The 21,291-nt window shown below is 36.1% G+C and overlaps 1 protein-coding gene across 5 annotated transcripts in view; it reads left to right on the top strand.

Moving 5' to 3' along the window:
• Nucleotides 1-21,291, top strand: part of LMBRD2 (LMBR1 domain containing 2) — a 75,360-nt gene that overhangs the window by 40,021 nt on the left and 14,048 nt on the right. For all 5 annotated transcript variants that reach the window (XM_064271272.1, XM_064271277.1, XM_010588097.3 and 2 more), the window contains exons 7-15: nucleotides 7,004-7,078; nucleotides 8,335-8,448; nucleotides 9,044-9,227; nucleotides 12,454-12,635; nucleotides 13,179-13,312; nucleotides 15,554-15,659; nucleotides 16,148-16,245; nucleotides 19,381-19,484; nucleotides 20,844-20,890. In XM_064271272.1, coding sequence (XP_064127342.1) covers nucleotides 7,004-7,078; nucleotides 8,335-8,448; nucleotides 9,044-9,227; nucleotides 12,454-12,635; nucleotides 13,179-13,312; nucleotides 15,554-15,659; nucleotides 16,148-16,245; nucleotides 19,381-19,484; nucleotides 20,844-20,890 — 1,044 coding nt within the window. The remainder of the gene's footprint in view (nucleotides 1-7,003; nucleotides 7,079-8,334; nucleotides 8,449-9,043; nucleotides 9,228-12,453; nucleotides 12,636-13,178; nucleotides 13,313-15,553; nucleotides 15,660-16,147; nucleotides 16,246-19,380; nucleotides 19,485-20,843; nucleotides 20,891-21,291) is intronic.

Here is a 21,291-nt window from a genome sequence, read left to right as displayed (position 1 = left end):
CCATAGCATTTAACCACTACGCCACCAGGGTTTCCATGCAAAGACCTGGAGTTAAGAAAACCAAAAGGGAAGAACACGGCTGGGATTTCTCAAGCTGAAAGAACTGAAGAAAAAATTTCAAGCCTCAGGTTGCAAATTTTGAAGGATTCTATGGGCAAAATATTGAATGTGCAGGAAACATCAAAAGAAGATGGAAGGAATACACAGAGTCAATGTACCAAAAAGAATTGGTCGACATGAAATCATTTCAGGAGGTAGCATATGATCAAGAATTGATGATATTGAAGGAAGAAGTCCAAGCTGCACTGAAGGCATTGATGAAAAACAAGTCTCCAGGAATTGATGGAATATCAATTGAGATGTTTCAACGAACAGATGCAGCTCTGGAGGTGCTCACCTATCTATGCCAAGAAATTTAGAAGACACCTACCTACCCACCCAACCACCTGGAAGAGACCCTCATTTGTGCGCATTCAAAGAAAGGTGATCCACAGAATGCGAAAATTATCAACCAGTATCGTTAATGTTACACACAAGTAAAATTTTGCTGAAGATCATTCAAAAGCAGTTGCAGCAGTACATCAACAGGGAACTGCCAGAAAACTCAAGCTGAGTTCAGAAGAGGACGTGGAAGAAGGGATATCACTGCTGATGTTAGATGGATCTTGGCTGAAAGCAGAGAATACCAGAAAATGTTTTCCTGTATTTTATTGACTATGCAAAGGCATTCGACTGTGTGGATCATAAAAAATTTTGGATAGCATTACGAAGAATAGAAATTCCAGAATACTTAATTGTGCTCATGAGGAGCCTGTACATAGACCAAGAGGCAATCATTAGAACAGAACAAAGGGATACTGCATGGTTTAAAATCAGGAAGGGTGTGTATCAGGGTTACATCCTTTCACCATACTCAATTCAGTCTATAGGCTGAGCAAATAATTTGAGAAGATGGACTATATGAAGAAGAACATGGCGTCAGGATTGGTGGAAGACTCATTAACAACTTACGTTATGCAGATGATACAACCTTGCTTGCTGAAAGTGAACTTGAAGCACTTACTGATGAAGATCAAAGACTACAGCCTTCAGTACAGATTACATTTCAGCATAAAGCAAAAATCCTCACAACTGGAGCAATAAGCAACATCACAATAAATGGAGAAAAGATTGAAGTTGTCAAGGATTTCATTTTACTTGAATCCACAGTCAATACCCATGGAAGCAGCAGTCCAGCAATCAAAAGAAGTATTGCTTTGGCAAATCTGCTGCCAAAAAAAAAAAAGTCTTCAAGGTGTTAAAAAACAAAGATGTCACTTTAAGGACTAAGGTGGGCCTGACCCAAGCCACAGTAATTTCAGTCGGCTTATATGCTTGTGAATGCTGGAGAACGAGTAAGGAAGAACAAAGAAGAATTGATGCCTTTGAATTATGGTGTTACGGGAGAATATTGAATATATCGTGGACTGCCAGAATGAACAAGTCTGTCTTGGAAGAAATATAGCCAGAGTGCTCCTTAAAAGCGAGGATGGAGAGACTTTGTCTCACATACTTAGGACATGGTTTTGGGAAGGAACAGTGCCTGGAGAAGGACATCATGCTTGATAAGGTAGAGAGTCAGTGAAAAAGCAGAAGACCCTCAATGAAATGCATTGACACAGTAGCTGTAATAATGGGCTCAAACATATCAATGATTGTGAGGATGGCAAAGGACTGGGCAGTGTTTCATTCGGTTGTACATATGGGTGCTATGAGTTAGAGTCAATCCAACCACACTGAACAACAACAACCATTACAGTCATTTCCTGTCTCTTCTGGTTTTGAGCATGCTATTTCAAAACTCTTAGAATCCTCTTTTCTCCGTTCTCTTCAACTAATTCCTAATTTTCAAGTCTCAGCATAAATGAAAATTCTCCAGTGAAGCCTTCCCTGATCTTCTGAACACTTAAGCACCCACCAACCACTTGTTATACAAATGAATACATAAACCAATAAATGAATATGCTGTGATTAGAAAATTTTATGTTGGCTTTTCAGCATTTACTCCCTGCAAAATGTAAGAACTGCAGCTGAAAACATTGGTTGAAAATGTAGGAGCAAATCTCTCTTATGATGTTCTATTGTATTTCCTTAGGCCAGTAATGTATGTTTTTATTTTTTCAAAAGAAATAATTTATGTTCACATTAAATTGATAGTGTTCCCCTCAAAAGTTGTTATTAAATTCAGTTGTTTTAGATTGGAGGAATATGGATTTCATCAGTTCATTCTGTATTCCCAACAAAGTATAGTTAGTATTCCTTCAACAAATATAATTCCAGTTTATTATTTTTGACCTGGATTTTGCTAAGAGGAACTGTTTTAATGTTTGAATAAAGATAGAGGGGATTGTTACTATGTTGTTATTAAGAGCCCTGTGCTTAGGAATGAGATGTGGAAAATTAAGGAGTACCATTGGTACCTTCTGTGCTAGTTTCGTGTAGTGTTTTAGGATTAAGGAGACAATTTACTCAACATCTAACAAATATTTATTGTCTTCTTGCTGTGTTAATTGCTATGCAAAACTGGCCATTAGGATACTGTCTGTCTGGAGTGAAAAATTATACAAATAGTCCCTTACAGTACATGGTAAATGTGATGTTAATGATACAAAGGAAATGCCGTAGTACAGAGTTTTCCTTCTGAATAGTGACCTAAAGAAGTTATTATGGGAGAGATGCAATAATACCTGGGCCTGCTCTGGTGAGATATCAGAAGATATTCAAACAAAACTAAAGGTTTATGCTGGAGAAATATAGGTTATATGATTTGAAAGATAGGTTGTAGACAGATAACAGGGCCTTGAATGCCATACTATATTGTGAAGACAGTGAGGAATCATTGAAATTATGCAAGCAGGAAAGTAATATGATCCTGTATGTGGTTAAAGATGATCAGTGTGATAGCGGTATGCAGATTGTACTTTAGGAGGGAGAACGTGGAAAAAGAATATAAATAGTTTGACAGAAAACTTTTAAAATATGCCAGTTTTGATTACATCTTTTAACAGATCAGGAAGTTCAATTACCTTTTTGTTTGTTTGTTAATTTAAAAAACTATTTTTTCAGTTAACCATATAATCCCCCAATGGCAGTTTATAAAAACCAGTATGGTGTTTTCATGTCTCTCTGAAATGAATGTATATCTGTGTGTCTATTATTTTTCTTTAAAATATTAATGAAACTTACGAGCCATGTCAAATCATTCAAAAGGTATTTGCTAGATGGCCTGAGAGGTCACGTCTACCTTTTATCATTTTCTAGATTGGTGAATTTTGGGGAAGGAGAACCAGCTACTTAATTTCTGCTGAAAATTGCCTGTTGGTCTCCCTCATGGAAGTTGTCTGACCTGCTTAGTAAATAATTGACTAGGCATAGTAATGACAAAGTTAAAAGTTATTTTGTATAAAAGAAACAAGCCAATATTTCAAATACTTTCCCATACTTGATAAAAAATTGGAACTTTGAAAGAATCCTCAAATTAGTAACAGAGATAGCAAATTTTAATAGTTAACTATCTTAGTACTTGTTTTTGTTTAGTATTGCTGAAGAATTTAAAGGAAAAAATATGATATTTCATATATAATATATAACCAGACTATAGAGTTAATGGAAACCCTGGTGGCTTAGTGGTTAAGTGCTACCATTGCTAACCAAAAGGTTGGCAGTTCGAATCCACCAGGCGCTCCTTGGAAACTCAATGGGGCAGTTCTACTCTGTCCTATAGGGTCGCTGCAAGTTGGAATCCATTCAACAGCAACAGGTTTTTTTTTTTTTTTTTTTTTTTTGGTTTTATATAGTAAATATTCAAAGTAGGATAAATTTGTGCTAACAAGTCAACAAACTTTAAGGAAATTCGATCTTGTCACTTTTCTGCTTAGCTGTGTTCATTGGCCTCAAGATAAACCCTTAGTAAAGTCTTCTAGAGTATTTTGACTTTATTTCTTCAGCCTGATCAAGTGCTACTCATGGACTTACTTTTCATTTCCTGTATAGTCATGCTGAACTGAACTCCTTGCTTACTTCTGTCAGGAAGCTTTGCACGTGCTGATCGTCTGTCTGGAATACTCTTGTACCTTCTTTTGGTTGGCTAATTCCTACTCAATCTTTTTATTTCAGTTTAAATATCAGTTCATCAGAACGCCTCTCACACTAGATTAAATCCTCTCAGAGCATCCCATAGTTTGCTTTTACAGCTGTTGCCACATTTCTATTTGACTGATGTCTGTTTTCCTCATAAATTAAGTTCATTGAAAGGAGCAGTCTTATTTTTCCCAAGTGATTCATAATTTGTCCATTTTCCTGTTGGTATTTAGGTTATATCTTTTTTTTTTTTTTTTTTACAAACAGTGCTGCAATAAATATCTTTGAACAAACTTGAGTTATTATTTCCTTAGGGTAGACTCTTATAGATGAGATTGCTGAGTCTAGAGTATGCGTAATTTGGAGGACAGCTACCTGGCCAACTGACTGGAAGAGATTCATGTTTATCCCTATTCCCAAGAAAGGTGATCCAACCAAATGCAGAAATTATTGAACAATATCACACATGCAAGTAAGATTTTGCTGAAGATCATTCAAAAGCGGCTGTAGCAGTGTATCGACAGGGAACTGCCAGAAATTCAACCCAGATTCAGAAGAGGATGTGGAACCAGGGATATCATTGCTGATGTCAGATGGATTCTGGCTGAAAGAAAAAAATACCAGAAAGATGCTTACCTGTGTATTATTGATTGTGCAAAGGCATTCGACTATGTGGATCATAACAAATTATGGGCAACATCGTGAAGATTAGGAATTCTAGAAACTTAATTGTGCTCATGAAGAACCTGTACCTAGATCAAATGGCAATTGTTCAGACAGAACAAGGGGATACTGCATGGTTTAAAGTCAGGAAAGGTGTGCATCAGGGTTGTATCCTTTCACCATACTTATTCAGTCTGTATACTGAGCAAATAATCCTAGAAGCTGGACTACATGAAGGAGAACATGGCATCAGGATTGGAGGAACACTTGTTAACAACCTATGTTATGCAGATGATACAACCTTGCTGAAAATGAAGAGGACTTGAAGCACTTACCAATGAAGATCAAAGACCACAGCCTTCAGTGTAGATTACACCTCAACATAAAACAAAAATCCTCACAACTGGACCAATAAGCAATATCATAATAAACGGAGAAAATATTGAAGTTGTCAAGGATTTCATTTTACTTGCATCCACAATCAACACCACTGGAAGCAGCAGTCAAGAAATGAAATGATGCATTGCATTGGGCAAATCTGCTGCAAAAGACCTCTATAAAGTATTGAAAAGCAAAGATGTCACCTCGAAGTCTAAGGTGTGCCTGACCCAAGCCATGGTGTTTTCAATTGCCTCATATGCATGCAAAAGCTGGACAATGAATAAGGAAGACTTTGTGGTGTTGGTGAAGAATACTGAATATACCATGGACTGCCAAAAGAATGAACAATCTATCTTGGAAGAAGTAAAACCAGAATGCTCCTTAGAAGCAAGAATGGCGAGACTGTGCCTCACATACTTTGGACATGTTATCAGGAGAGATCCGTCCCTACAGAAGGACATCATACTCGGTAGAGTAGAGGGTCAGAGAAGAAGAGGATGACCCTCAATGAGATGAATTTACACGGTGGCTGCAACAGTGGGCTCAAGCATAGCAACGATTGTGGGGATGGCAGGACCGGGCAGTGCTTCATTCTGTTGTACGTAGAGTTCCTATGAGTTGAATCCAACTAGACAGCACTTAACAATGACAGAATTTGCATATTCTCTGCTGAACAAGACTTTGCCAAATTACCCTTGAAATAGGGTATATTGCTTTTTACCGTGTACAGGAGGGCCTATTTCCCTAAAATTTTACATAATTAAATGATACCAGTATTTCATAATTTTTCCTGAAAACTTTTCTCATTTTTTTCACTTGTAATTATTTTTAGTGAGCTTACCTATTTTTTCAGACATTTATTGGCCAATTGTGTTTCTTTTGTGTCTTGCCCGTTTTTGTATTGATTTGTGAGAGCTGTTCACATATTAAGTAGGGATAGTGACTCTATCATATAAATTATAATTTTTTAATAACTTTGTCTATATTCCTCATGGTTTCCCTGACTAATTTTGTATCCCTTAAAACCATTCTCTATCTTACAGTGTGATGTTCTTTTGAAAATACTGGTGTTTGGCTTCCTGTGTTCTCTGTTGCCTCCCAACCTTTGAACATGCAATTTCCTCTGCCTAGAACAGTGGTTCCAATGAATATTATAGAATATTGTGATTCCTTTGGGGATTACTGGTTCTAAAGTTTTCCCTCCTTAATTCCCTTCTGGTTTTCCTACTCATTAAATTGCTTGTTTAATTATCACCAAACTAATTTCAGTCAAAGACTTCCATGCCTTCTGGACCCTACTCTCCAATATGGATTATGGTATCCTTATACCTACAGTGCCTGGCCCATAGTGTATTCTTAATAAATAAGTGTTGGATGAACAATTCATTGTGTTGCTTTAATATACTTTCCTATTGGAAAGGAACAGACACTTTGTGACATTTTTATATTTTCTGCTCCCTTCGGTTTCTTCAGTAAGAAGTAGATAAGGAGATAATAGATCTTTGGGTGAGCAACATAGAGGAACACAATTCGGTTCTTTTTCAGATAATGTATAGAAAATCACAAAGCTTGTCTGATCCTACGTGAACTTTTTTATAATGCTTATTCATCTTTGTGTACCAAGTAGGCAAATGATAAGAGAGTAAATTTAGAAAGTAACAAAAAGTGTGACTGAATTTTTACTTGTGTTCTTAGGGATTTTTATTCAGTGAAAGGGACTGTATATATATGGTAAGTAATTTGGGTTGAAATAGAACTTGTGAAAGTATATATAATACGTAGTGTATTCTTACTTGAGATGTCTGTTCCATAGAAATTATTTGTCCCACTGTTTTTATAGGAGGTTCGTAAAGTGAATGAAAGCATCAAGTATAACCACCCGTTGAGAAAATGTGTTGATACAATACTTAAAAAGGTAATTAATCATATTATCTATATTCTTTTGAAATATAAGTTTATATAGTGTTATAATAGGGTCTCTATGAGTCAGAATTGACTCAATGGCAGTGGGTTGGGTATAATAAAATCATCAGAAAAGTATGAGAACAGTCTATAGTTGAGGTCTTCCCAACCTCTTCCCATTTTCATGGAAATCTTAACCATAAATCAGCGATTATTGGCATGTACAATATGTTCTTTTGTTATTAGAAGTTTAACATTAATTATTGACAGTATTTTCCGTTGATATTTGGAGGTAGAGGTGATGTTGGGTAATGTATAGTGATTGCTTTGACACAGTGATGGAGATGGACCTTTACAGTCTATAAAAATGTCATTATACATGGTCACTAAAGGCATCTCTCCCTAGGAGAGAGTAAAGTGGGGCCTCAATAATAGTCTCTTTAAAAATCATCTTCCTACATGTCATAATATACTTAATATATCAAAAAATGAATGACACGAGATATTTAACAAAAAGCTATAAAATTAAGACTTTGACTCATTGGTGTTGAATTAGGAGAATTCATACATATGCTCCCATGACTGGTTACTCCAGGAGTTCCCCAGTAGTCTTTAATGCATGCTCAGAACCACTGAAATAATTCTTTTCCTATATTTTAAATCCATTGTACTGATTATTAGCTAGTGTTTCTTTTGGCTAAGATGATTGTCATGGGAATCAATTCTCTAACCGTTTCTTTCATGTTTGCTACCTTTTGTGACTTATTCAAGGAGGCTAAGTAACTTGCATGAGTTTATACAGATAATAAATGGCTACTAGTAGGCAAGATGACTCTAAATCTTATATTCGCCTCTCAGTACTATTTCTTTAAAAAATTCAGCATCTTGGATTTGTCATGGATCTTCCTCATTACTTAGCAATGAAAACAACAGTTTCATCAGGTGCCTGCCTAGAATAATCCTCAAGTACTAGTTGCCTCGTGTACATAAACTTCCCTGCCCTCACCCATTCCAAGCTAGTGTATCTGAGTGTAAAGATTAATAATAAGAGAGATGAGAAGAAAAGTTTTTTATAGCTCAGAACTCAATACATCTTTTAAAACATTTTCAAGAAAACATTGGTGTGTAAATTCAATTATTTAGAGATGCCAAGATTTGTTTTTGGGAAAATTAGAAATGCCCATAAATAGAAGATTTTTAATAAAAATTAAATTTTTATCTTTTTGCAAATAAGGTTTTTTAAAAAAAAAATCTACCTGTCCTTTCCAGTGCCCTACAGAATACCAGGAAAAAATGGGTAGGAACATGGATGATTATGAAGATTTTGATGAAAAGCATAATACCTACCCAAGTGAAAAAAGCCTAGTAAAACTACATAAACAGGTAACTTTGTTTATTAATTACAATTTTCCCTCGGTATCACTGTGGGATTGGTTCAGGAACCGTGCATATACCAAAATCCGAGGATGCTCAAGCCCCTTATATAAGATGGCATAGTATTGTTTAGGGAATAATGACAAGAAAAAAACTCTTCCCCCTTCCCCACCAAATATTTTCAATCCATGGTTGGTTGGTTGAATCTACAGATGTGGAACCCACAGATATGGAGGGCTACGGTGTATAGTTATTTACTTACTGATGATTTTAGTTAGATTTTTAGTTATTGCTTATCAAAAAGGGATTTTTAGTGACTGTGTTTCTAAAATGTCCTTTGATTCTGTCCTTTATCATTATTTGAAGTGTTTTTGGTCTAACTTTGTGTTTCTGGACAGGAGCACTATTGGCATTTGGGGAGGGAGAATTGCTCACTGAACAGAATTGTTATATATGTTATAGAATATTAACATCCTTGGCTCCACCCAATAAATGCCACTAGCACTTCCCCCTTGTTGTGACAAAAAAAACATGCTCCCTAGCAGGGAGTTGAATCACTCTTGGATCAAAACACTGATGGATACACCCCTATTCCCTTTTTTAGGTGATTTATTCAGTTCAGAGGCACCGTCGCACTCAAGTACAATGGCAAATTCTTTTGGAACAGGCATTTTATCTAGAAGATGTGGCAAAAAATGAAGCCAGTGCAACTCGTCAGTTTGTGCACACTTTTCAATCGCCAGAGCCAGAGAATAGATTTATCCAGTATTTTTATAATCCAACAGTTGGTATGAAAAAGTATATATTTCACCAATGTAAATTCTAGTTGTATTAAGTAACTAACTTTAATTTATGCCAGATAATAATATGTATCTGATAAGCTTCCCCCCATAATAGCTGCTTTACTTGTCATATAAGACATAACCTATATCAGTTTTCACTGTTACTTCACAAAAAATTTAAATATCCTATAAAAATATATGTGCTACATAAAGCATATTTTATATGGTGTATAATATACTTAAAATAGGATTTTGAATAGTTTTACATCACAAGCTTGGGTCTTTAGTCTTAACATACTACTGAAGTATTTCCCTAAGACGTCGTCTTTGATCGTTTTCAATTATCAGCTTATATACAAAACCACTAGTCATAATCTTTTTTCCTCTCTTACCCTGGTGGTGTAGTGGTTAAGTGCTACGGCTGCTAACCAAAGGGTTGGCAGTTTGAATACGCCAGGTGCTTCTTGGAAACTCTATGGGGCAGTTCTACTCCGTCCTATAGGGTCTCTATGAGTCGGAATCGACTCGACGGCACTGGGTACGGTTATTATACTTTTTTAAAATATATATTATACTATACTGTACTGTACTATACTATACTACTATATTCTTTTCAAATGTTATCAAATTTAGTAGAAACCTGCTAAAAATTCCAGACTATCACAGTACTAAAATTTCTCTTTGCCTTGATTATTCAAACAAATGGTTGTAGTCACTTGATTCCCTTTTGCGTGTTTGGTTTTGAGTATGAAGACTTAATGGTCAAAACAGATACCTCAGATAAATTCTTCAACAAAGATCCATTGTAATTAAGTGAAGGAGTGATGTGATGCCTGTTTTCATTCATTCAGCATATTTAAGCATATACATGCTTTGTATTGTTGGGTACCTGGTATCAGTGAGCAGAACAGATAGAAATCCCTGGCTTGTGGAGTGATAAACACATAAAGGTATAAATAAAGATGCTGAGTAAGTACTCATAGCGACTCTATAGGACAGTAGAACTGCCCCCATAGAGTTTCCAAGGAGCACCTAGCGGATTCGAACTGCCGACCTTTTGGTTAGCAGCCGTAGCACTTAACCACTACGCCACCAGGGTTTCTATGAGTCGGAATCGACTCGAAGGCAGTGGGTTTGGTTTTGGTTTGGAGTAAGTACTTGACTATAGAATTTAGAGTTCAAGGGAGAATTCTGGGCTGGAGATATAAATTAGGGTCATCAGTGTATAGGTGAGCCATGTGTCAGGATAAAATCAGAAAAGAAATGATTGGGATAGAGAAAAGAGAAAGTCTGAGGACTAATCCGAGAGGCACTCCAGAAAAGAGGCACTGTAGAGATCAGGTTGGTGAGCAAAAAAGACTAATAAAGGAGTGGCCAGTGAAATAGGAGGAAAACCAAGACAGTGAAGTGTTTTGAGGGGACGGATGTGTACAGTACCTTTTCAAATGTTGCGCATAGGTCAGGTATCATGAATACTAAGATTTGGTCATTGGATTTCAGAAATGTGAGGCAGGAATTGCTGAGACAGTGTTCATGAGTAGGAGAGATGAGATGGGAATTTGTGAATGAATGAAGAGAATGGCCTTAGACAGGAGGAAAGGCACAGATGTAGCTGAGCAGGTGAAATGATGTAGTGGTGGGAACTTGGGGAAGTTCTCTTCTGACTGCTTCTGTTTTCTCTGTGAATGCTGAGTAAGTACAGGGGTGGAGATTTTAGGAGAGAAGGTACAATATAGTTGCCTAGTAGAGTAGGAATGAGAGATTAGGGAATTATAGGAAACTAGCCAGATAGGTGCCCACTTTAAGCTGGTGATTATGACTTTAAAGTAAGACCAGTCAGCAAAATTGATTGTCTTTCTCCTGCAATGTGCAGCTATATGGGTGCAGGGACAGGGAGTTGGATCTAACCAGAAATTGGGAAATTACAGTGATTATCATCAAAGACTGTGGAATCTTAACTGGGTAAGAAAGGACATGAGGATATTAAGGAACAATAAAAAGGCAGTAGAATAAATGGATTGTTGATCCAGGTGGAGTCAGTCAGTGACGTTGGAATATAGTTTGGAGAAAGAGATGCTGGAAGTTGAGATTATATGGAAGGGTTGGAGTTATTGACAATACGAGGCTTAGGGATGACTGTGGGAATGAGTAAATGAGGTAACGTGAAGGACAAGATCGTTGGAGGAGAGGAGATCACGGAAATAAGAGACTAAGGTATTGAAAGGAGAATCACCTATGTGAATACTGAAATTACCAGGTTAGGCTGAGAGTAGTGTTGAAAAGACAGTGAGCCAGGAACTCAGATCTCCAATGGATCAAGTGAAAATATAGCCTTTTCAATTTTATGAGCTTCTTTTTTGGGGGGTAACTTTTATTTTTATCTAAATGCAGACTGAACAAAAAGGGGCCAGAATAGAACAAAAAATTCTCATATATCTTTCACCCAGATTCCCCAAATTACATTTCATCGTATTTATTTGCTTTATATTTCCCTCTGTATATGTTTTTATCTGAATCTTTTGAGAATCCAATCCAGACATGATGCCTCTTTACACCTAAGTGCTTCAGTGTGTATTTTTAAAAAATAAAGACATTCTCTTACGAAACCAAGTACACTTATCAAAATCCATAAATTAACACTGATATAATACTATATATAATCTGTTGACCTTATTCAGATTTGTAAATAGTCCAAATAATATTCTTGATTAAAAAAATCCCAGATCCTGCATTGCATTCAGTTGTCGTGTCTCCTTAGTGTCCTTTAATCTGGAAGTTTCTCATTATAGAAAACCCATTGCCATCGAGTCAATTCCAACTCGTAGTGGCCCTATAGGACAGCGCAGAGCTGCCTCATGGTTTCCAAGGCTATAAAGCTTTATGGAAGCAGACTGCAACATCTTTCTCCCATGGAGTGGCTGTTGGGTTCTAATCACTGACCTTTCGGTTAGCAGCCAAGTGTCCCTGAATCTCACTTCGATGTTTCCGTGTGACTACACTAATGTTCTGCAGGAACACGGCAGCAGTGGTGTCGCGTTCCCAGTGCATCATCGTAGCAGGAGGCACTGACGTCAGTTTGTCCCATTAGTGGTGATCGTTTAGTTAGGGCGGTGTCTGCTAGGTTCTTCCACTGTAAAATTACTGTGTTTCTCTTTATTATGAAGTATGTTGTAGGGAAATATTTATTCCTTTATGAGTTTTTCTAATTTTTTTTTTCTTTTCTTTTTTGCAGAATGGTACTGGGAATGCCTTTTACGACCGTGGTTTTACAGAATACTTGCTGTGGTTTTGTCTGTCTTCTCTGTGATTGTTGTGTGGTCAGAGTGTACATTCTTTAGCACTAGACCTGTCTTATCCCTCTTTGCAGTCTTTATACAGATGGCAGAAAAAACATACAATTATATTTATATCGAGGTCAGTTGAGTGTATACTTGTCATAAGTATGTCAGTTCATAGTTAATACTTGACTATTGTAGCTTTTCTCCATATAACCTAGTACCAATTAAAGCAGTGAAATTAAAAGTGTTATTATTCAGACTTCTAAAAATGAGCTTCATCAGTTTACCTAGACTGTAAATACAAAGAACTGTATTTTAGGAGAGCTGAAAAGGTGCAAAATAGTGCAGAATTTTCTTATATGAATACGTCGATCCTCTTTATGCTAGCGAAGCTATCTAGCTACCTAATTTACAGTCTTGATGTGAAGAGTTTCCAAGGGAATTGGAAAAAAGGCTCACTTCAGGAGGTAGATTTGAAACTTATGAATCTAGGATGTTGAACTGGTTTAAATGTAGATATTTTTCATAATTTCATTTTCTTAGATGCTAAAAAAGCCTGTTTTTGTGTTTAAATTTTAGAACCTCAGTAAGTATTAGCTGGGAATGAAAGAAATGCTGTGATAATATGTAAAGGACTACTTTAAAGGCCGTTAGTCTTAAACAGACTTTTTTTTTGCAGATGGCTTGCTTCCTTTCTATCTTCTTCCTAAGTATCTGTGTTTATTCTACTGTGTTCAGGATCCGTGTATTTAACTATTATTACTTGGCTTCACATCACCAGACTGATGCTTACAGCCTTCTTTTCAGTGGCATGTAAGTAGGCTTATGTTTAGAAACAAGAGAATTGTCTCCATTCTGTGTATTCTTATAGATTTCTTTTTTATTTCGTGTTGTTTATATGTGTTCCACTAACAGCTGGATTTCTATGAGCTGCTGATTCCCTGAGTGGTGCCAATGTTTAAGTGCTTAACTATTAGCCAAAAGATTAGTGGTTTGAACCCACCCACAGATGCCTCGGAAGATAGGCCTGGAAATCTGCTTCTGAAAGGTCACAGCCTTAAAAACCCTATGGAGCAGCTCTACTCTGCACATATAGGGTTGCCATGAGTCGGAATCAACACTACCGCAACTAACAACAACACAACATTGCTTAGACTTAAGTACGAAATAGATGTTCCTTGATTGCCAGCTAAATATTACTTGAAGTTTAAGGTTAAAATAGGCATGCCGGGTTAGGAAAGAAATGAAAGACATGATAAGACTGGATTTACCCATAAGAGATTCAATAAAAAATTAGTAAATAATAGGAACAGTTGAGAATTTAGGGACTAAATTAGATCTAGAGAATGTTCTGAGATTCAGTGGCATAAAACTAGATGAATGAAGACTAACAAAACAAAAGGAACTGTTTTTTCTAGGGGATTAAGAGAGTTTAGAGAGATGGCTCCAGCTTGGCCTAGGTTGCATAACTTGTCTTGATTGTTAAATCAGTCATACTAGGTACCTATGAAGGTTGAACTAAGTGGAGTTCACAAAGAAATTGATATCTGAAGCATCTCTAAAATGCTTTCTTTTTTTTTTTCCAAAACAATTATAGGCTGATAGGAAGTTGCAAAAATAGTATAGAGTCCCATGTACCCTTCACCCAGCATTTCCAATGGTGACATATTATATAGCTGTTGTACAATATCAAAACCAGAAAATTGACATTGGTACATTGCTGTTAACTAGACCACAGACCTTGTTCAGTTTTCACCATATTTTAACCTTCATTCATTTGTGTGTATGTGTGCGCGTGTGTGTAGATTCCTGTAACTTTAACCGAACACCACTCGGGTTCTTGTCCTGGCTTATTAGCCAATTGAAATAAGACAGACACTGATTGCAACGGAAACAGAAAGTGGCAAGTTTATTGTCTGCACATACAAGGAGCGCGTGGGGTCTAGTGACCTTAAGGCCACGTGCTCGCTGACTAAGGGGGCTGGGGAGCTTTTTGTTTCCAATGGCGTCAGGGCGTTGGGTTTGGTACTAGGTTTTTTCTGCCTTTAGCCTCCCATGGCTATTTTTGGGGGGGGGGTGGTCAGTTGAAGGTTGTGATTTCAATCTATGCATGCTTCAAGGTGTTAACTAGGGCTAGTCAGTGGACAGAGCCATTACCTGCTGTGATTTCCTGCTCAAAACAAGCTTGTGGTTAGCAAGACAAAGAGAGGGGGGAAGGGGTGTTGATTGGGGTTTTCAATATGGCTGAGCAGCCTGTTTCATAACCACTGCCACAATCAATGTACCGGTATTCCAATCACTGTAAAAGAGCTCCTTCATACTCTGTATTCGCATTCACTGCTTGTTATCCCCTCCCCCAATTCTCCATCCCTGTAGTTTTGTAAGGTCCTTTTTTATCTGGATAAAACTGACCTCTAGCAATTCTTTATCCCTGCACTTGTCAGACTGACATATTTTGATACAACCTCAGATGTCGTATGTACTGTCCTTGTTTTGAGGATGTCACTGTTCTGGTCTTGCCGCTGAGATGGATTGCACAGATAGAATTGAAGGAGGTGCATGTGAAGGCATTGCACAAATTCTTGGGATACCAAAAACCTGTTGCCATCCAGTTGATTCCAACTCATAATACAGCAGGGTCAAATACCACGAAAGCAGGCTGCCTGAGATTGGAGTTTTGCCATGTTGGTGTTTGCAAGGGGGATGTAGTTAACAGGATTTTCTTTAAATGTCTTCCAGGTAAATAAGGGAAATTCACACTAAGAATTCAGAATATATAAAATGCAAATAGATAAAAACTAATACAGTAGTTGTACAGATGGGCACAAGCATAGCAACAGTTGTGAGGATGGCGTGGGACCAGGCAGTGTTTCATTCTGTTGTACATAGGGTCGCTATGAGTCGAAACTGACTCAAAGGCCCCTAACAACAGTGACAACCATATAGTAGTTAGAATGATCTGAAATATTTCTAATACATTTTTATATAGTATAAAATATATTTTGCCACTTTTTTTTTTTAAATATATATCCTATTTTAAAATTCTTACTGCAGGTTATTTTGCCGTTTAACTCCTCCTTTATGTCTTAATTTCTTGGGTTTGACCCATATGGATTCATCCATCTCTCACCAAAATACTCAGCCAACTGCTTATACGTCTGTAAGTACGGTCAGAAAACAGACTTCTTTAGATTCAACATCTAATTGAGATGCTGGCAGAAAAATTCTAAAGCATTATTGAGATTCTTTTTCTTAATAACTGAACTTTCTCTTAAAGATTATATATGAATTACTAATAACTGGATAAAAATTATTGTATTTTCTTTTACTATAAAATTTTTTATTCACATAGATTGTCTAGCTGAGTATTAACAGAGAGGACCTAAAATAATATTCACCTTTGTATTTATTAGTCTTAATGCATATGATAATTTTCAGTAATATTTATAAAATATTAATTTTCTTTAGCAAAAAACTCAATAAAAAACAAGTTTGTTTTTTTTTTAAGTCCATTTAGTGCTTTGTTTTTACTTTTTGATAAGTCCAAATTTATTGATATAGCTAGCTTTTGGCAAATTTTCTAATGATGAAAAGGAATAAAAACTATGGAATTGTGCTGATTTAGTTTACTTTTTTCTTGCTCTTCAGATTATGGGTTCCATGAAAGTTTTATCCTTCATTGCAGATGGATTCTATATATATTACCCTATGTTGGTGGTAATTCTCTGCATAGCTACTTATTTTAGGTAAGAAACTTAACATTGATTATTTTTCCTAATATTCTTACCCTGATCTGAATATCCTTTCTCCTAAAAGCTCTGTTAAATATTCACTGGTTGGTTTTTGGTTGTCATTTGTTTTATTGTGGCTGTGGGGGAAGCTGGGAATAATTTGAAAGGGTTGCTTGAGTTTGAGTTAAGGAGGTCAGGCTCTTCCTCTGAGGATATTTTAAGGAAAAGAGAGGTAGAGTATTTAGGCTGCAAAGTGATAGGATTAATTCAAGAATTTTAACTCTTAAATCCTGGCTTTGACACTGGCAGTCAATGTAGCTTGTAAAGTGCCCCTATGCATAACTTCTGTCCAATAATATAAATTTGTCAGAGGGCTTTCCCCACGAGCAGTTCTGGGTTTCTAGATGCTTCAGACCATAGTCAGCACAAAGGGTCAAGTGAGGAGCAATTGTAGTCAGGCAGTACATGTAGGACTGGTGGAAGATAATTTCCCCCTAGTTTTGGAATGAAAATGGCCTGTCCTTATTAATGGGATAAGAAAAAGTGGTGGAATTTTGGCAGGGTTAAGACTCAGAAGGAGCTAAATGAGAAGTGAGTACCCTGTGTTCCCTATTTCCTCATCCTGTACTCTGTTTGCCTGCCTCTTTCACTGTTTAAGTGCTCTATAAAAACCCCAAAACTCACTATCATTGAGTCGAATCTGACTCATAGCAACTATAGGACAGAGTGGAACTGCCCCATAGGTTTTCCAAGGAGCAGCTGGTGGATTCCAACTGCCAACTTTTCGGTTAGTTAACTAGTAGAATAAACATGACCATCCACCTTTGGTTAGCTAACCAAAAGTTTGGCAGTTCGAATCCACCAGCCACTCCTTGGAAACCCTATGGGGCAGTTCCACCCTATGCTATAGGGTCGCTTTGAGTCAGAATCGACTCATCAATGGGTTAATCTTTATGAAAGAAAATCACTACATCTTTCTCTCACAGAGCGGCTGGTGGGTTCGAACTGCTGACCTTTATGTTAGCAGCCAAGCGCTTAACTGCTGTAACGCCAGGGCTTCTAAGTGCTCTAGCACACACCAAAGATACCATTTTTTTCAAAACAAGTCATTGATGTTAGTTTAATCAGCTTGCTTTTTTAACTAAAGTTCAAGTCTCATCCAACTACTTTTCATTTAAATCTTTCAATACCATTATATAGTTATTACAAATAATATGCATATATTAGTATTAGGGTTTTGAGTAAACAGACAGGTATTGTTTAAAATATATTACTGAATTTAAAAAAATTTATAGTTTACCTTCTAATAAGTAAAATAGCTAAGGGATTACAGTTTAAAATAAAGCTGTTAATATGAACTAATAGCAAATCTAATATTGAGTCTTTTTCTTTAACATAGAAAGGACAACAGATTTATACTGTGAATATGGTATATTAAAGGAAGAGACTAAGTTTTGATTATATGCTTCTTCATTTTAAAAGTTTACAAAACTATTAAAGAAACAGTAAAAGCTTATAGCGTATAAAGCGTGTCTTCTCATGTTAGTAGTTATGGTGGCAAGATTAGCATCTCTTCTTACCTTACTAGATTATGTGGTTCAAGTGATTATGAGTGAAATAATGCTTTATCAACTATAAAGCCTTAAACAAATGTAAGGAATTATTGTATCTTAAAGGAATTTTTTTAAACTTAAAAATAATCACTAAAAGTGTAATTCTAGAGCTAATTAGGATAAACTTTGAGTGCCATTTTTTTGTCTTTAAGGAGAAAAAGGTCCTGAATTTTCAAATTATCTTGCAAAATGGATTTTCTATTTTAGAAATATGAAGCAATACCTTACTGATATTTCAATGGTAACTTGACTTTATAGGTTCATTTTCATTTGAAATGCAATTATAATCAGTGTAACTAATCCCTGTGTTATTACCAACACACCAACACAGCCATACCCAGAGCTAATTCGGACTTGCCTGTCTAGAAAGCATAAAGGCTGTTCTGTTAACACTTTAGACAAAGTCCCAGAGACAGTGATCTAGTTCTGGGCTTATACAGGGACACCGTATTCCCACAAGAATATGAAGGTAGTAAAGGGACTGGTTAAATTAATAGAATAAACATGACTATCCACCTGAAACTCTAGATGTACACAATGGTAATTCATATAAAACATTCCTTTTATATTATAACAAGCAAATTATTATGAGTTATCCAGATCCTTATACGTTTTAATGTAAAATGGGAGACCTTCACTTTTCTTTTAGCTGCTGCATAGTTTCCATTCCCCCAACGCAAACACTCACATACATACTCACTCATTCACTTGCTCACTCACTCCTTTTCTCTATGTATGTATGTATATATTCATGCTTCCTGCCATTAGAAGTTTATCAGTAAACAAGTTTGAGAACTAATGTAATAAAAAGATCTAGTCTTTGTTTCATCTTGGATTTAAATTCTAACTCTTTAATTTATTGAGTGGCATTTAGCAAAGTATTTAACCCTTTAGGTTTCTGTCTCCTTATCTGTAAAGCGATATTTAGTTCTTAGAGTAGTAGTAAGAATGAAATACGAGAGTATCTCTGTAAGTTGTCTAATGCATAGTAGGATCTTAGCAAATATTAATCCTGCCTACCCATCCTTTTTTTTTTTTTACCCATCCTTTGCTTCCTTCCTTGTGTGCCATATTTTCAGAGTGTCTAATAACAGTCATTTAAGTAGAATTAACTCACAGGAAAAAAAACAAACAACAGCCATGAAAATAAATTTGCATGGGACTTTATAAGCAGAATATTTTATAGTTAGAAATACTAGTTGTATATGTGTATTTGTGGTATTTTAAAACTAGTATTTAAATATAAGAAAGGAATAAAATGGTCTTATATTATAGCCATTATTTAGCAACCTGGTATAATAATTTTCTGAAGGTATACTAATGGCTTGATTTAATTTGCCTCTGTCAGAAACCTAGGAATAGTGCATATCCTAGTCAGTGGAGTATTAAACATAAGTTTCTTGGAAATGTAAGTAAGTACTTTTGAAGAAAGGCAGAAACATAGACTTCTTTGGGAATGATAATACTAAATAATAGTTTGTCTAAGCATTTCCAATGTGAAATAATGCTTCTCTTTTTTGAAATCCATTGTTATTAGCTTGGGAACTCGTTGTTTGAATCTGCTTGGTTTCCAGCAGTTCATGGGAGATAACGATATGACATCTGACTTAGTTGATGAAGGAAAAGAGTTAATCAGACGAGGTAAGATTTGTCTTTTAAAATAAATGAAGGGCTAATACTAAGAGTCAAAATATAAAATTAATGTTGGTAAAAATTTGAAAGTTTTTAATCAAAAGAAATTATAAATTATAAATTAATGCAGTTTTATTAGCTTAAAATCTACATATAGCCTTCTTAGCAAAAATAATTTGAAAACATAATCATTCCATCTGTCTTTAAGAAATTCTGCAACATAAATTATTAATATGTCTACAACTTGATACAGTCTTGGAGTCATTTTCATGTTTGCCCTGAAATACATTTGCTAAGTTCTACACAGCCATAACACTCCCTAATATAAGACACCATCAGTCTAAAACTGCATGAGAAATCATTCAGGCCAAGGCTGTTTTCTTAGAATGCGATGACCATTAACGGTTTGTTCAAATACATAGCTCTTTATTAGATTCTGGAAACCCTGGTAGCATAGTGGTTAAGAGCTGTGGCTGCTAACCAAAAGGTCAGCAGTTTGAATCCAGCAGGCGCTCCTTGGACACCGTATGGGGCAGTTCTACTCTGTCCTATAGGGTCGCTATGAGTCGAAATCGACTCGACAGCAACGGGCTCGCTTGGGCTTATTAGATTCTAATCACAGAATTGAGTGTATTAAATTTACTGCTATTCGAGTGATGGTAGAATAGGAAAAAAAAAAAAAACTTAAGTTTTGGGACATTGGTTCTTTGCCATTCTTCCTTCTTGGATCTGAGGCGTTTGTATAATCATCAGTTGAATGTAAGTCAAAAAATGTATTGCAGCTCCAAAATAAGCCAGAGTAGCCTTTATGTGCTTTCGTAGGAAAGAGATCCCTAGTTGACATACTATTTCTACTGCTTTTTACATTAATTCAACCTCATATAGGTATCATATCCAGTCCTGGGTAAGATTTTCAAGAGTAAGACTGACAAATCAGGAAGTTTTTAGAGGAAGACAGCCAGAATTGAGTCTGTAAAACCTACCCTATGAATAAAACCACTGAAGGAAGTTAGTATACACCCCAAAGAGAACAACCAAGGAAAAGACTCTTAAGTAGAAAAAAGAAAGGTATGAACTTAATTTAGAAGATAGGACTAAAAGAAAAGACAGAAGTTACAGAGAAACAAATTTCAGGTCACCACGAGAAAGAAATTTTCCCTTTATCGAAGCTTTTTAGGCAGAGGTTAGATGACCACCTCCAACAAAAATAGTGAAGGCATTCCCAATGGAGTCCTTTCCAACAGTAACTTATTATATTTCACTTTGTTGTAATTTAAAATTGGCCATAGCCTGATACATTAACTTCAGTTACTGTACTTCTAATTAAACCATGTTGTTCCAAATTTGAGACTACTTTTCTGTCTCTAGAGAAGAGAAAAAGGCAAAGGCAAGAAGAAGGTGAAAATCGAAGAAGAGTAAGTACAGTACTTATTAAATTGCTCTAAAGATTAATGCAAAATATCATAAAAATTATACTGATTTGGAATAATCGGCTAAGAACCGAAGATAGTAGGAAAATGCCATAGAATATGTTTTTTTACATGTTACAGGTCCTATAAGACCTAAAAAGCCATTGTGTTGTCGTTAGGGGCCGTCGAGTCATTTGCTCAGTCAACATCGTTTGATTTCTTGGCTGCTGCTTCTATGGGCGTCGATTGTGGATCCAAGTAAAATGGACTCCTTGACAACTTCAATAGTTTCTCCTTTTATCATGTTGTTGCTTATTGGTCCATTTTTGAGGGTTTTTGTTTTCTTTATGTTGAGGTGCAATCCATACTGAAGACTGTGGTCTTTGTTCTTCATTAGTAAGTGCTTC

The sequence above is a fragment of the Loxodonta africana genome, chromosome 2 (genome assembly GCF_030014295.1).
Source record: "Loxodonta africana isolate mLoxAfr1 chromosome 2, mLoxAfr1.hap2, whole genome shotgun sequence".
In the NCBI taxonomy this organism is placed as follows: Eukaryota; Metazoa; Chordata; class Mammalia; order Proboscidea; family Elephantidae; genus Loxodonta; species Loxodonta africana.
The sequence above is the reverse complement of the archived record's forward strand: the minus strand, read 5'-3'. Positions and strand labels throughout refer to the sequence as shown.